At 36.2% G+C, this 13,590-nt stretch overlaps 1 protein-coding gene across 3 annotated transcripts in view; it reads left to right on the top strand.

Annotated features, from left to right (window-relative positions):
- The window catches only part of LOC145680644 (polyglutamylase complex subunit TTLL1-like), a 90,066-nt gene that overhangs the window by 41,982 nt on the left and 34,494 nt on the right, over nucleotides 1-13,590 (top strand). For all 3 annotated transcript variants that reach the window (XM_081751348.1, XM_081751346.1, XM_081751347.1), the window contains one exon: nucleotides 6,891-7,121. In XM_081751348.1, the coding sequence (XP_081607474.1) occupies nucleotides 6,891-7,121 (231 nt within the window). The remainder of the gene's footprint in view (nucleotides 1-6,890; nucleotides 7,122-13,590) is intronic.

The raw sequence follows: 13,590 nt of genomic DNA, 5'->3' as shown, positions 1-13,590 counted from the left end.
TAAATAAATAAATAAAAATAAAAACGTCGTTTTCAGTAGAAAAAGGTGATGCTCACGGTTTTCATGGATTACAACGGAGTTGTATATCATGAATTTCTGCCGGAAAAGTCAGACAGTCAACAGTGAGTATTATTTGGGCGTTATGAACCGTTTGCGTGAAGCAATTTGCATAAAAGGAAAAGATGTCTAGACAAACGACTGGTGGATTGTGCACCATGACAACACAGCGTCGCATAAAGCTATAATTAACCTAGAGTTTCTCACCAAAAACGTAACGAATACGATTCCGCAGCCGCTGACTTCACCGGATTTAGCTCCGTGAGGCTTGTTTCTGTTTGACCGACTCAAGAAACAATTACGGGGAAAACGTTTTAGCAGTCGAGAGGAGATAATATAAAAATCGAAGACGGCTCTGCTAGACATACCAAAAATCGAGTACCACAAATGTTTTGAGAGATGGATCAAGTGCGTTGCAGTCTATGGGGATTACTTTGAAGGGGGCAACATCAATTTTTAGAAATAAACTTGTATTTTTAATTTTGTGAGTAAATTCCGGGAACCTTTTCATCAAGGTAATATCCTTTTATATAATTGGTTATTGACATGTAGTTTGAGGATGGGTAGTTTTGGGTATAGTCAAATGCGAATGTCGATACTTTAGACTTATAATCTTTACTTGTAGTAATATAACAGTCAAGAATCTTTACTTGTAGTAATACAATCGTCATGAATTTCCTTTCTTTGTGCTGTGATAATCGTCACGAATTCCTTTCTTTGTGTTGTGATAATCGTCAGGAATTCCCTTCCTTTGTGCTGTGTTTCTTTTAGGTAGTTCAAAAAAGATCTTGCAAGAGTCTTGAGAATCAACTTCTAATTTGTGTTAGAATTCTTCACAAAAACCACAAACATCTGTTTCGTCTTTCCGTATATTAAATGTAAATTTTGTCTTGAAGTACGTGTATTCATAGCAGGTTTTGTAAAACCTTTTATTTTTTTTTAGGTCTTGTTAGTTTTTTCTTTGTACTAGTCTTTAAACAACGAATGTTCAAGGTATAGTTATCAAAATACAATAAATAAATAAATAAATCACTTTTGGCTTTGGAATAGTGACTTTCTTCATGTGGAATAGACTTCAAGTGTTCGCCCATTAGAGACAGCACATTCTCCATAATATCTCTAGGCCTGTTTGCATAAGATCCATGCTTCTCCTCAAAAGACTGATTCAAAGTAGTTTACTCTGAACAACTCACAATCTTTTCACTGAAATTTGAAACAAACTAAGCAGAAAATTTCTACAAACACGATCTATTAAGGGACCAATATGAATGCTATACAAACATTTCCTCTTCGCTTTTTAAGGTTAACAGTTGTTTTGTTTGGACCTTCCATTTTTATTTTTAACGTATCGTGCCACATAGCCGTTTTGGATGCTTTTTGATTGACCGCCATGAAAAAGTGTCAAATGCTGTAATTTAGGTTTCCAATGGTAACTTTGTGAAGCATTTGTTATGACAGCACTCAGCAAATAATAGCGTGTGTGTGGGTTATCTCGGGGCACTCTGGTTTCCTCCCACTTTCATTCCACCAATTCTTTCATCATCCCTCACTTGCCTTAATCATCGTCTCGCTTAGCGTAAGGCGAGAAATCGTGGGACGTTAAACTGAAATATTTCATTTTATTTTATTTATGTCTCTGCTTTGGATGTATTTCGTGTGCAATTCTCACCCCAAATTAAAGCATTGACATGTCGCCGTACGAGTAACTAGTGGCAAAGTTTTGGTGTGCTTGTTAGTGAGTTCGACCATACTGAAGAACAACGTACTGCCGAGTCAGCTGCTTCAACTTGCAGGTCAGAATCAAGAAACACATTTCGTTATGATACGATCTGTGCATAGGACATCTTCGATTTTAAACAGATGTACTACCCTCATTGTTTTAGATGTTGTCACGAAACTGATTAGACACAGAACAAGAAAAGACCATTTGTGTGCTCTTTTTGCCCATTCCACCTCAATTATCTTGAATTTCCTCGAGGAAATTTAAATACACATGGAATTAAAGCAGTACTGCAAAAATATTGGTAAACGTTGTTGAGCAGAATCAGAGATTTCCTCCAGGGGAATTAGCTTGGTCCACCCCTGAAATCACTTCTGGAAATTATGATAAAACTACTGAAAGTCAAATCACCTTACAATATTGATAATCAAGCAGCGTCCTTTTCGGATAATACTAGATCCTTTCCATGTTTATTGCTCTCTCGACATAGAGATCCAACAGTGGTCACTAATCATAGACGAAGAACTTTTTACATAGAAAAGCAGCAACCAACCAATTTTTAAAGAAGCAACGTCAGGCGAAGCTCCAGACTTCAAGTGCTTAGCGCAGATTAATATCATTACATCGTGTACTTCAAGAGGAGCTGGGACCGTTGCAGTTTTGAACAGTTATCTTGAATGCTGATAGCTCATATGCTATAACATTTTTAATGCGGGAAAGAAGCTTCGAAAAAGCTAGAGCTAAAATTCTATAAAAAAAAAAGAAAAGAAAAGAAAAGAAAAACTAATGTATCCCTAGGTCTTATAAATATTACAACATAAAGTTTCTTTGCCTGTATGATTCAATTGGGTGATTCAATTGGGGATACAGAATTCCTTTCTGATTCGTTGTATTTTCATTCAATAGATTATGTATAGGTTGATTATCACCATCACAAGTATTCGTTCGTCACTTACAGATTACTTGCTGCAAATTTAGAAGTCTCATCCACTACGGCGTTCTTTTGAATATCCGATAAACTTTTTGCTACGACATAGGAATTGCGCTTTTAGTAATATACTTCTGCAATGGGTCTTTCAATTTTCTTTCATTTGCTTTAAATGTAGCAACTCTGACTCCTCAATATTCCACTTTTGCCACTTCCGACACTTTCATTTCTTACAGATGTCATATATTCAATAATTTTAAACCAAGAACCACATAAAAATTCAAATAATTTCAAGAGACATTGATAATTTTTACATAACTTTCGTCTAAGCAGCTGTAATACTTCTATACAATATGCAAAAGCATACTGACCGACCCTCGTATCATGCACAAAATATGATCTCAATTAATTTCTATTTTTGTCTTCAAATGTATCTTCTGTTACATTTCTAATAGAACAATTTCTTCTGAAGTAATAGTAACCAATTTCTTCCCTTAACTACCTGCCTTTAGTATTGCTCTTATTTCCTTACCTTTCACTGATATTTCCTAATTGTTTTTCCTGTCTTTATTTGATTACCCATTAACTCAGCCAGCTGCATACGGAGAATTTCGTCAAAGGAGGGTTCAAACATTCAATCGTAATTTTTGTACACATATATCTTAAGAGTAAATGTTTATTTTTGCATAATATATTACTCAAGGAGAGGATAAAATCCCGAAAACAAATTTTCTTTACTCTCCTTCACATCTACGCTAAACATACTCCCAGTTAGGTTTCAACTTTCATTGATTGTTCATTGATTGCTTACATTCCTCTTCCTGCAGTACAGTACTTCACATGAAATCTTTGATGAGTCTTCCAGGTAAGCCTTTATTTAAAAGTATTTTCCCCGATTCCTGTCTTTGTTTGCTTTCCCGTTCACATTTTCACATCTTAATTAATAACATATTACATCTTAACCCTTTCATCCATTTTGATTGAGAGTTGAAGATTTCATAATTAATTTCATTTACTGACAGTCACTTTCAGTTTATTTATTTACTTCGTAATATGGTCGTTCAACGTACAAGGAAGGCCGTTCAACGAACACATTGCCTGGTAACGAGTGAAGCGTCCGTATCTTTACCTGCAATACATATGGATGAACCTGGATGATGAAATCTAGGAATGCAAACAGAAACGAAATACTTCGTTTAACTTCCAAGAATATAATGGCGAATAATTACAAAACAGTATGCAAAGGTTAACAAAAAAAAAAAAAAAAAAAAAAAAAAAAAAAGAGATATTTAGAAGGAAAGGGAAAACAGTGTTCAGCTATATACTTTTGAGATTCTGCAGGGCTATCGTTCCTCTTCTTTTTCACGAGACACTAAAATGTCTTCATGTAGTAGTACAACACTATCACTCACTGTTACTAATTACGTTAACCGTAGACTCAGCACACTAGAATCCACAAACAGTTTGAAAGTCACTTGGATCTTCCATCATTTGCCGACAATTGAACTCCATGGGCCGCTTCCCTCATTGCTAGTTCTGCTACCAGCCAGACTTCTGCAACCACGAAGAAGAGAGAGTCGTGCTCATGGGCGTCTCTGGCGGGGGGGACGCGTCCCCCCCAATATTTTGAAATACGAAATATTCAATATTTTATTTTAATTTAATATATTTACTAACAACAGAATAACATCTTTGATGTCCCCCCCAAATTTTACATGCCAGAGACGCCAATGGTCGTGCTTGTGGTGTGGAAAGCACGTGGATACTACAGAGCGTGTGGTACCAGCCCCTACCACAGTAAATATTATGATTGTAGTTCCATTTTAGATGGCGAATTCTTATATGGATGGATTCCGTATAAACATAAAATCAATCGATTTTTTGTACCAGCATAACTGTAGAAACAAATTGATTGAAGATGCATCAAGCCAAAAAATGGGCCAATGTTTTTGTAATTCAGTGGATCGGAGGGGAATATGAGGGTCACGTAAGCAACATTTATATTATTATTATTATTATTATTATTATTATTATTATTATTATTATTATTATTATTATTATTATAGATTTTTTCACATCCCTCCAAAAGCGTCATCTAGTGTTGCAGAGAAATATTATGGATGGGATCTACTACTAGATCGGTGTGAACGAAATTAACATTTTTGCATCTACGGAGAAGGCAACCTCAGCAACTCAACATACAAATTGACTAAACTTACGCGTCTAACGCCACAAGCTCTGTGCACGTCCAGCAAACAGGCTGAGGTACCCAGACGGTCAGGAGGTGTTGCATTGTTGAACGGGGTCATGTGAAAGTGCACCATGGAGAACTCATAGTTGCGAAGTGATTTTTTTACGAATTAAAACCAGAACATTCTGCATACAAACGCCATAAAAATATAAACAGTGTATTGAGTGTAGAAATGGTGAATCACCGCACCATTTGCCTTTGTTTATCAAATTTTTACAATGACACAGCGTTGCAAAATGAACCCCATAGATATTGATCAACATCATGTTTAGATAAGCTCTTCAGGAATTATGGAGGCGAACCGTCGAAAAGTGTTCGTGCTGTTGCAAACGAGTTAGGCATGCATCATACCAGTGTCATTCAGCTTCTCCATGAAATCGGTAAGGTGAAAAATGACACATGGGTACCACATGAATTGACACTGGTCACCAAGAATCATCGCCTTGAATTGGGTTTAACCTACCTTTAAGCAGCGATACTATATGAGACGTGACCTACTGATTAACGTGGAATCCGAACCACATGAGTTTCCACCCGGAATCGAATCCGAGTCTCCCACGCCAAAGGCGCGTACGCTAACCGCTTAGCCACGAAGGAGCTCTCATGGCCTTGAAGTGGGTAGTTCTGTGAGTATAACTTATAAACGGAAAGTTTCCTGCATCAGATTGTCACTTTTGATGAAAAATGGATCTGTTACAATCGTAAATGATCAGAATAATGACTAGATCTTGATCAAAGCGAAAGATGATTTCCAAAATCCCTAGATGTTATAGTTGCTGGTATGGTGGTGATGGGATGGGGCATTGACTCGTGTCTTTATCCATCAGTGCTCATAGCTACAAGACTAAACTCAATGAAATGTACCGTAACTTTACCCGCAAGCATCCAGAAATGTTCAAAAGACATACCGATAGTCTCTTTGTTTTGCACAACAATACACGAGAAAATTTTGCTTAAAGGTCGCTGCAGATTCTCCATGAGTTTTAGTATGAAACCCTTCCTTATCCGCCATATTTTCCTGATCTCTCTCCCATCGACTATCATTTCTTTCAGAACATCTTGATCACTTCTTGTAAGAGATTTTCCCTTATGATAGATTTTCCCTTACGGTGCAATTTGCGGTTGAGGATTTCTTCGCTCTGTAGATTCTCTCGACTTCTTTAGCCACGGAATAAAATTGTTAGCTGAGCGACGACAAAATTGTGTGTGGTTCCAGTGATTAACCAAGTGTTGTATAGCGTGACTAAGAAGTCCCCGTGTTCCTAGGTTTGAGTATCACAGAGAGTAATGCAATTTTAGTTTATTTATTTAGTACATATAAGTTATGTGTTCAATAGATTTGCATGTCCTTCATCGTGCTATAGCATAGATGTGTGCGTATTTTAACTTTGGAAATGACGTACTTGGGGTGGACATTTCATTCCCATCAACCTTATGCTTAAACTTCTACAAGTATATGTAAATCACATTTGCGAGAAATGTTGGGGGGGGGGGGGCACGATGGCTCAGTGGTACAGCGCTTACCTCTGGTACTTGGGATCCTTGGTTAAATCCCTTTACAAGTAAGTTTATAGTAGGCAATATTGTGTACGTGGGTTTTCTTAGGGTACTCCCGTTTCTTCATACATTCTTATTTTACCAATTTTTTAAAATCATCATTCACTTGCTTTCATCATCTGTTTCTCTTAGCCTAAAATACAAATCGTGGGACGTGAAACTGAAAGATTTTATTTCTTTAGTTTATTACTTGCAAGAAACTTTTAGATTTTCGGAGAAATTTTAAGTTCCAGAATTTCAATTTTATTATTTCACTCGTTTTCTTTAGATAACCTTCAATTATAACAGTTTTGACATTGAGACATCTACAGAAAGGATTATCAGTAGTTAGCATTAAAAAAAACATGTTGTAATCAGTCCACCCATTATGATTTCAGGAAGAGTATAACAGTATCCATGGTGGAAAGCTGAGTACCCAAAATTTACGTTTGTATCTGGAAAGTACCCGAGGAAAAGCCATCACTGAGAAACTATTTCAGAACATGTCGTGGTTGATTGTTCATTCATTGAAAGCTGTTGTTCCTAAGATGACTGTCGAGAGGCATTGTTTTGAATGTTACGGATATGACATTATTATTGATAACAACTTAAAACCTTGGCTAATAGAGGTAAGTTGGATATGATCCAGTGCCTAATATGCTCTGGAGTGCAAAACTAAAAGACGCGATAGATAATGTAACATAAAATAAAATAAAGTCTGGTAGAATATTGCCAGAGGTCTCCTACATGTATACATTGAGCAAGACGTTTCCTAAAGTGACGTCAGCCTGATCATAGTGCCGAATGGATGTGCTTCCCCAACATGAAGCTGTTGAATGAAAGGAACGAGACAATGTGAACCTCTACGGTGTATTGTAGTGGTGTTACTCAGAACAACATGATCCAAAAACATTTTCATAACTTCTCATTTGCGGAAGAATGACATTAGGGGAAGAATAATCGGGAAAAATGGAAGAATGAGTCGCCTAGGAGCTTGGTATTTGTCTCCGCATTTTCTAACGTTCATGGGGAGCATTCCTAATCACAGACAATTCTGTACAAAGCAGAAATGGCGGTCGACTACGGTCAACTATTGCAGCGGACGACCACTACATTGTGCAACAGTCAAGAAGGGACGATGTCAAATAGCAGTGCAATTCAAACACAGTTAATAAGACTACAAGGCATCCAATCTCATGAATACCGACTGCATTGGAGTAGTCTTTTTACCCGACATTCATTTCTTTGTGATCGGTTAACATCTGTGCATAGGTGGCGGTGAAAGTAACTAGTAAGTGCATCAGAACTGGACCGAGAAGAAGTGGGGTCGTATTCTCTTCTCACAAGTAAACCTTACGTTTGGGTGAATCGAGTTGCTGACTGAGACACATATGAGAAAGTAGTACGAAATGTGGTCATTATTTCAGTGAAGTTGTAGGTGCGAAGCTCCAGGGGTTTAGGAGATACAGCTACAAGAACATCACATGGAAGTACAGAATAGTCTTCATACAGTTGGAGGTAAAAGCTCTGTAAGACCTCTTGTAACGACAAAAGGTGAATAACAAATATATGGGTACATATTAGGACTAGGGGGAAGTCATATAGTAAGAGTATGCCTGACGGCGGCCATCTTGAAATCCGCCATTTTGAATTAAGGTTAAGTTTTTAAAATAGGAATAGGGTCATGTGATACATGATTTAAAGCGCAAATTTAATCAGAAGAACAATTGTGACATTAATTTTGATTTACGCGCAATTGGTAAAAAGTTACAGGGAAAATAAGTATTGTTGCAGCATATGTATTAGTCCTTTAACCCACCTTGTAAATTTTGTGTTAATGATAATAATTAAATAAAAAGCAGGTGGATAAATATTAGGTCTATGGTAAGAGTTGCCTTGATGGCGGCCATGTTCAAATCCGCCATTTTGAATCAGACAAAAGTTTTTAAAAAACGCATAACAGTCACACCTTATTAATAGCAAATTTTACCACAACTCCAACGGTATAACCATTTTTGCTTTATCATTAACCAGCACAAAATTAAATGGATCGCTCCTTACGATTACTGCTTTGACGGAATTGTTAACGACAAATGTGTCAAGTGTAACACGATTGCCTTTGTCAGGTGTGCTCACTGTGACCAGAGCATTTGTGCAAGTCATGTACTCTTTTCTGAACTACATATTGATTGTACTAATTGAGGACTTTTCTGGAAGGAAGACCCAAGTTCAATTATGACTCAATTCCACTTTGGTCATTTTTCCTTAAATTAGCAACTTGTTTATGCGATGACAAATGCTGGTTAATGATAAAGCAAAAATGGTTATACCGTTGGATTTATGGTAAAATTTGCTATTGATAAGGTTTCAATATTATGAGCTTTGTTTAAAACTTTTGTCTGATTCAAAATGGCGAATTTGAACATGGCCGCCATCAAGGCAACTCTTACCATAAACCTAATATTTATCCCCTGCTTTTTATTTAATTATTATCATTAACACATAATTTACAAGGTGGGGTAAAGGACTAATACATATGCTGCAACAATATTTAATTTCCCTGTAACTTTTTACCAATTGCGCGTAAATCAAAATTAATGTCACCATTGTTCTTCTGATTAAATTTGCGCCTTAAATCATGTATCACATGACCCTATTCCTATTTTAAAAACTTAACCTTAATTCAAAATGGCGGATTTCAAGATGGCCGCCGTCAGGCATACTCTTACTATATGACTTCCCCCTAGTTCTAATATGTACCCATATATTTGTTATTCACCTTTTGTCGTTACAAGAGGTCTTACAGAGCTTTTACCTCCAACTGTATGAAGACTATTCTGTACTTCCATGTGATGTTCTTGTAGCTGTATCTCCTAAACCCCTGGAGCTTCGCACCTACAACTTCACTGAAATAATGACCACATTTCGTACTACTTTCTCATATGTGTCTCAGTCAGCAACTCGATTCACCCAAACGTAAGGTTTACTTGTCAGATGAGAGTAGGTTCAGTTTGAGTAGTAATTCTTTACGTACATTTATCTGGCGAGAGGTGAGAACAAGCAATAAACTCAGGAACATTGTTGAATATGATCATTTTGGTAATTCATGTATTTTTGTGTGGGGAGACATAATGCTGCATGTGTATACCGATCTCCAAATGGATGGTACATTCCTCGTTCAGCGTTACTGTGACACTGTACTCATTCCCCACGTGCGTCTTTTAAAGGCGCACTCGGCTCCGACTCCTTCTGTGTGGATAATAACGCGCAAGCATATTTAACAGCGTAGGTGGTGGATCTTTCGGGACGAGAGGATATTTGGTGAATGGATTGGCTGCCCGTTTCCTCGACGTGAATTCCACCAAATATGTGTGGGATGCTATAAAGTTACGTCTTGCAGCAAGTCCAGATGCAGCATGGACCAACCAACAGTTATCAAGCGCACTGGTGAATCTCTATATATCACTAATTACCAACCTTATGAGCAGCATGGGAGCACGTTGCAGAGTATGCATCGCTGCCCATGCTGATCACAGACCTTTCCAAGGATCATTTCACTACTTCTGTACCGTCATGGGGGCATCATGAGTCGCTATGACTTCAGTGTGTATTATTGTTTCTGTACAAATATCATTTTTGTCTATCTCATCACGTGTTTCTTCCTGTTGTTTCCTGTATCATACTGTAGCACTACTTTCTATGTATTGTTCAAGTTTCATCGGACTATGCCGCTTGGGAGTGATACAGCATGCGAAACTTATTTTCGTCCTTAAGTTTTGCACACCAGTGTAGTAACGTACATATGTAATTAAGTATATAGATCCTAAGGCAAATGACGACAATAAGGCCCACCTAACAATTTTGGACAATATTTCAAGTAACAAAGTAAACAATAATATAATTTTAACTTCCCCTTATACTTTGCTATGTTGTGTACAATATACACAAATTTGAAGATTGTAGTCCAATTTCACGTTGATCACATCATGTGAAATAAAAAGGTTTCGAAAGGACCCTCTTAAATGAGGGTGACCACAATAAAGCCTTTCTTCTCCTTGAGAATGTTACTCTAATAACGTCATTATGTCAAACAGATATCTATTTAAATTAATAACACCACAATTTGCAGGACATTAATTTTAACCTTAGTGTTAGGATAAATATCTATTGCTATGCTGTTTACTATTCAGAGTTATTATTTCTGATAACTATATAAAAAACTACATTAGCTGACAAATTATTGAGCACTTCCTGTAGGGCTATAATGATTAAATTTGCCACGATTGTAGCTTTCCGAAACCAACCCACAGGAAAATTGCCAAAAGTGAATATTTTTAATTTTTAGGAGGTCTAAAGAGGGGATGAAAAATTTCCCCATGTTATTTAAATGGGCTTTTTTGGGACATATAATCTCATGTTTTAGGTATTTAGAATTGGAATAAAAATTTGAAATTCAGTATGTTTGTACGGTTTCGCTAGCGTTACGTAAGTGGATCATCAGAAATAAAAATTTCCAACCGTAGAGTGGTTTTATGGGGAACTGAAAAATCTTTTGCATGTTATTTATATGGGACGTGTTCTACAACCCAAAATGTTTAGGCACTTCTGGCAGGATTGGAATGATGAAATTTGGCATGATTGTAGCTTTCCAGAACTAACCGACAGGAAAATTACCAAAAGTGAATATTTTAATTTTTTTAGGGGTCTAAAGGGAGATGAAGAAATTCCCATGCTATTTAAATGGGCGTTTTCTTGGAATACAAAATCTTATCTTTTAGACAGTTGAAATAGGAAAAGAAACGATAGAATTGTGGATTCAAGAGGTGCGAGGCCGTAGGCCGAGCAAAGACAGTGCGTGGGGGCGAAGCCTCAAGATGGGCAGATTCAGGAAATATGAAGAGCAAGTTCACGAAATTCACTGTTGATGCAAAGGCCGATAGATAAGAAATGCGAGGCCGTAGGCCGAGCAGAGTCGGGGATCTGGGGTCGGAGCCCTTAGCTAGCCAAAGGCTAGTTTATTATTATACAATTAGATTATTGGTTAGTAAAGTATATTTTTATCAAATAAAATGGAACAAAATGCTGCGAAACAATAAGCAACTTAGTCTATTATATTCATTTGCAAATTTCCTAGAACCAATTATATTCTAATCCAGTGCAAAAACAATGGGAATAATAATTAAAGTACACAATATTTATGGATGTGATCAGCTAACAATTTAAACAACAAATTTCTTAAGATAGAGCTGAGAGCATAGATTTAAACTTAACCTCCAACTAAGAACTTAAAAATTATAAATACTCGCAGTCATTTCGTTAGAAAAACGACTGTACATCGTTAATAATTCCGAACGTAACCCTTACACAATGTGATAGCCCATGAAAATGATATTGCGGCAATTTGGTGGAGGTTGATACAAAAATGATGTATATTTTTCATTCTCATAACTGATTACAACGAGACCTCCATTTTACATGGTTCTTAATTTTTATGTTAAAGTTTATGTAGCGTTGTTATCGACTCTTGAATCAATCCATTACTATGCGTGATCTTCTTAGAATCAATGCAGATTATTTCGACATAATGAGATCTGACAAATAAATGATTAGCATTAAGCTATATGCTAAAGAAAGGTTATAGATGTAAGTAAATAACCAACTCATGTCGTTCATTCATTTATGCAATCATCGAAAGCAGTATATAAATCATACGTATCTTCAAAGAACATGAGAGACAAGTGTGTCACGATGTCAAAGGTGTACAGAAAGATGTGTTGTCAGTCAAAATAGGTTGGGGACTACTCTTCTAAGATATGGTATATGTATTGATAAATACAACAGTTGAAATTGGTCAAATCTAAGTCAGTTACCTTGTTTACACTACGTCTATTAGCTACACACTTTTCGAAAGATAATCCGCACTCTTAGTCAAACCTTTGATAAAATTCGCGGCTTATTTAAACTTTAAACTTGCCGAATCGCCAATATTTTCTTTGTCGTAATAAAATAATTACACTACATTACATTCATAACTTCATCATTACATTTATTTCAACAATTTTACTTTCACATACTATTCATTTAATACGTATATCTATACATATTAACATAATTCCAATTGAACCTTCTTCAGAGTGGAATCAGTGGAATCATATATCGGAACCTTAGTTTGCGTGAAATATCCTGTACGTTGAGGTTGCCAGGTGAGTAGGCTTAACTAATGTTAACGGCAAATACCTGAGAATTACAACTTACTAGACCGTAAATAACATAGATCACACATACTAGTTGAGGTTGAGTTGAGATTGTCTAGCTGTCTGTGGATTCTATTCATGAACATCGGTACCACATAAAGTGCAAGGACAAGATGTTAGGCCGTTATAGATTCATGTGAGCTATCATATTTCAACAACAAAAATGCAAGATTATCTCTATTATATTGAATAAAGTAACACACAAAGATTTCGTAGATCAGATATTACTAATTGACACAATGCTTTTATCCAGAATTTGTTTATATTTTAGACTTTCCAAGACAAAAGGGACATTTTTCTTTTGGGTAAATAAAATTATATCGTAGGAGCACGAAGGAAAAAAACTGTTTAGAATTACATAACAAGACAGATAAATTGCCACACGTTTGAAAAAGAACTATGTTCCGCCATAATGGAACTTAAAATTTTTACTTTAGAACGCATGGAAAGAACATAAATATAACACAATATCAACATATGGAACCTTGATTGAACAAAAAGATAATATTTGTAAGAATGCTGAAAGATTGGGGTTACATATATAAAGACATTTTTCGTGGCATCATGTGTCTCGTGTTCCCTTATTGAGTTCCGTTGCATAGTATGTTGTTTTTAAAGTACATCTCTGAAACCTAGACGAAAACTTACTTAGATAAGATATGTTTCTAACTTTGAAACTATAACCTAAACAATGTACTACATCGAAAATAATTCCCCTCAAATAGAAAGTGAAAAATTTTAATTACCTTACGAAATTGCGAAGATTAAAACAGCTGTTCTTCCAATTACACGAAAATTTTGAAGGATCACATCAATATACTTAACAGACTGGTGCGAAAACACT

The sequence above is a fragment of the Thermobia domestica genome, chromosome 3, assembly GCF_964235325.1.
Source record: "Thermobia domestica chromosome 3, izTheDome1.hap1.1, whole genome shotgun sequence".
NCBI classification, from domain to species: Eukaryota; Metazoa; Arthropoda; class Insecta; order Zygentoma; family Lepismatidae; genus Thermobia; species Thermobia domestica.
The sequence above is the reverse complement of the archived record's forward strand: the minus strand, read 5'-3'. Positions and strand labels throughout refer to the sequence as shown.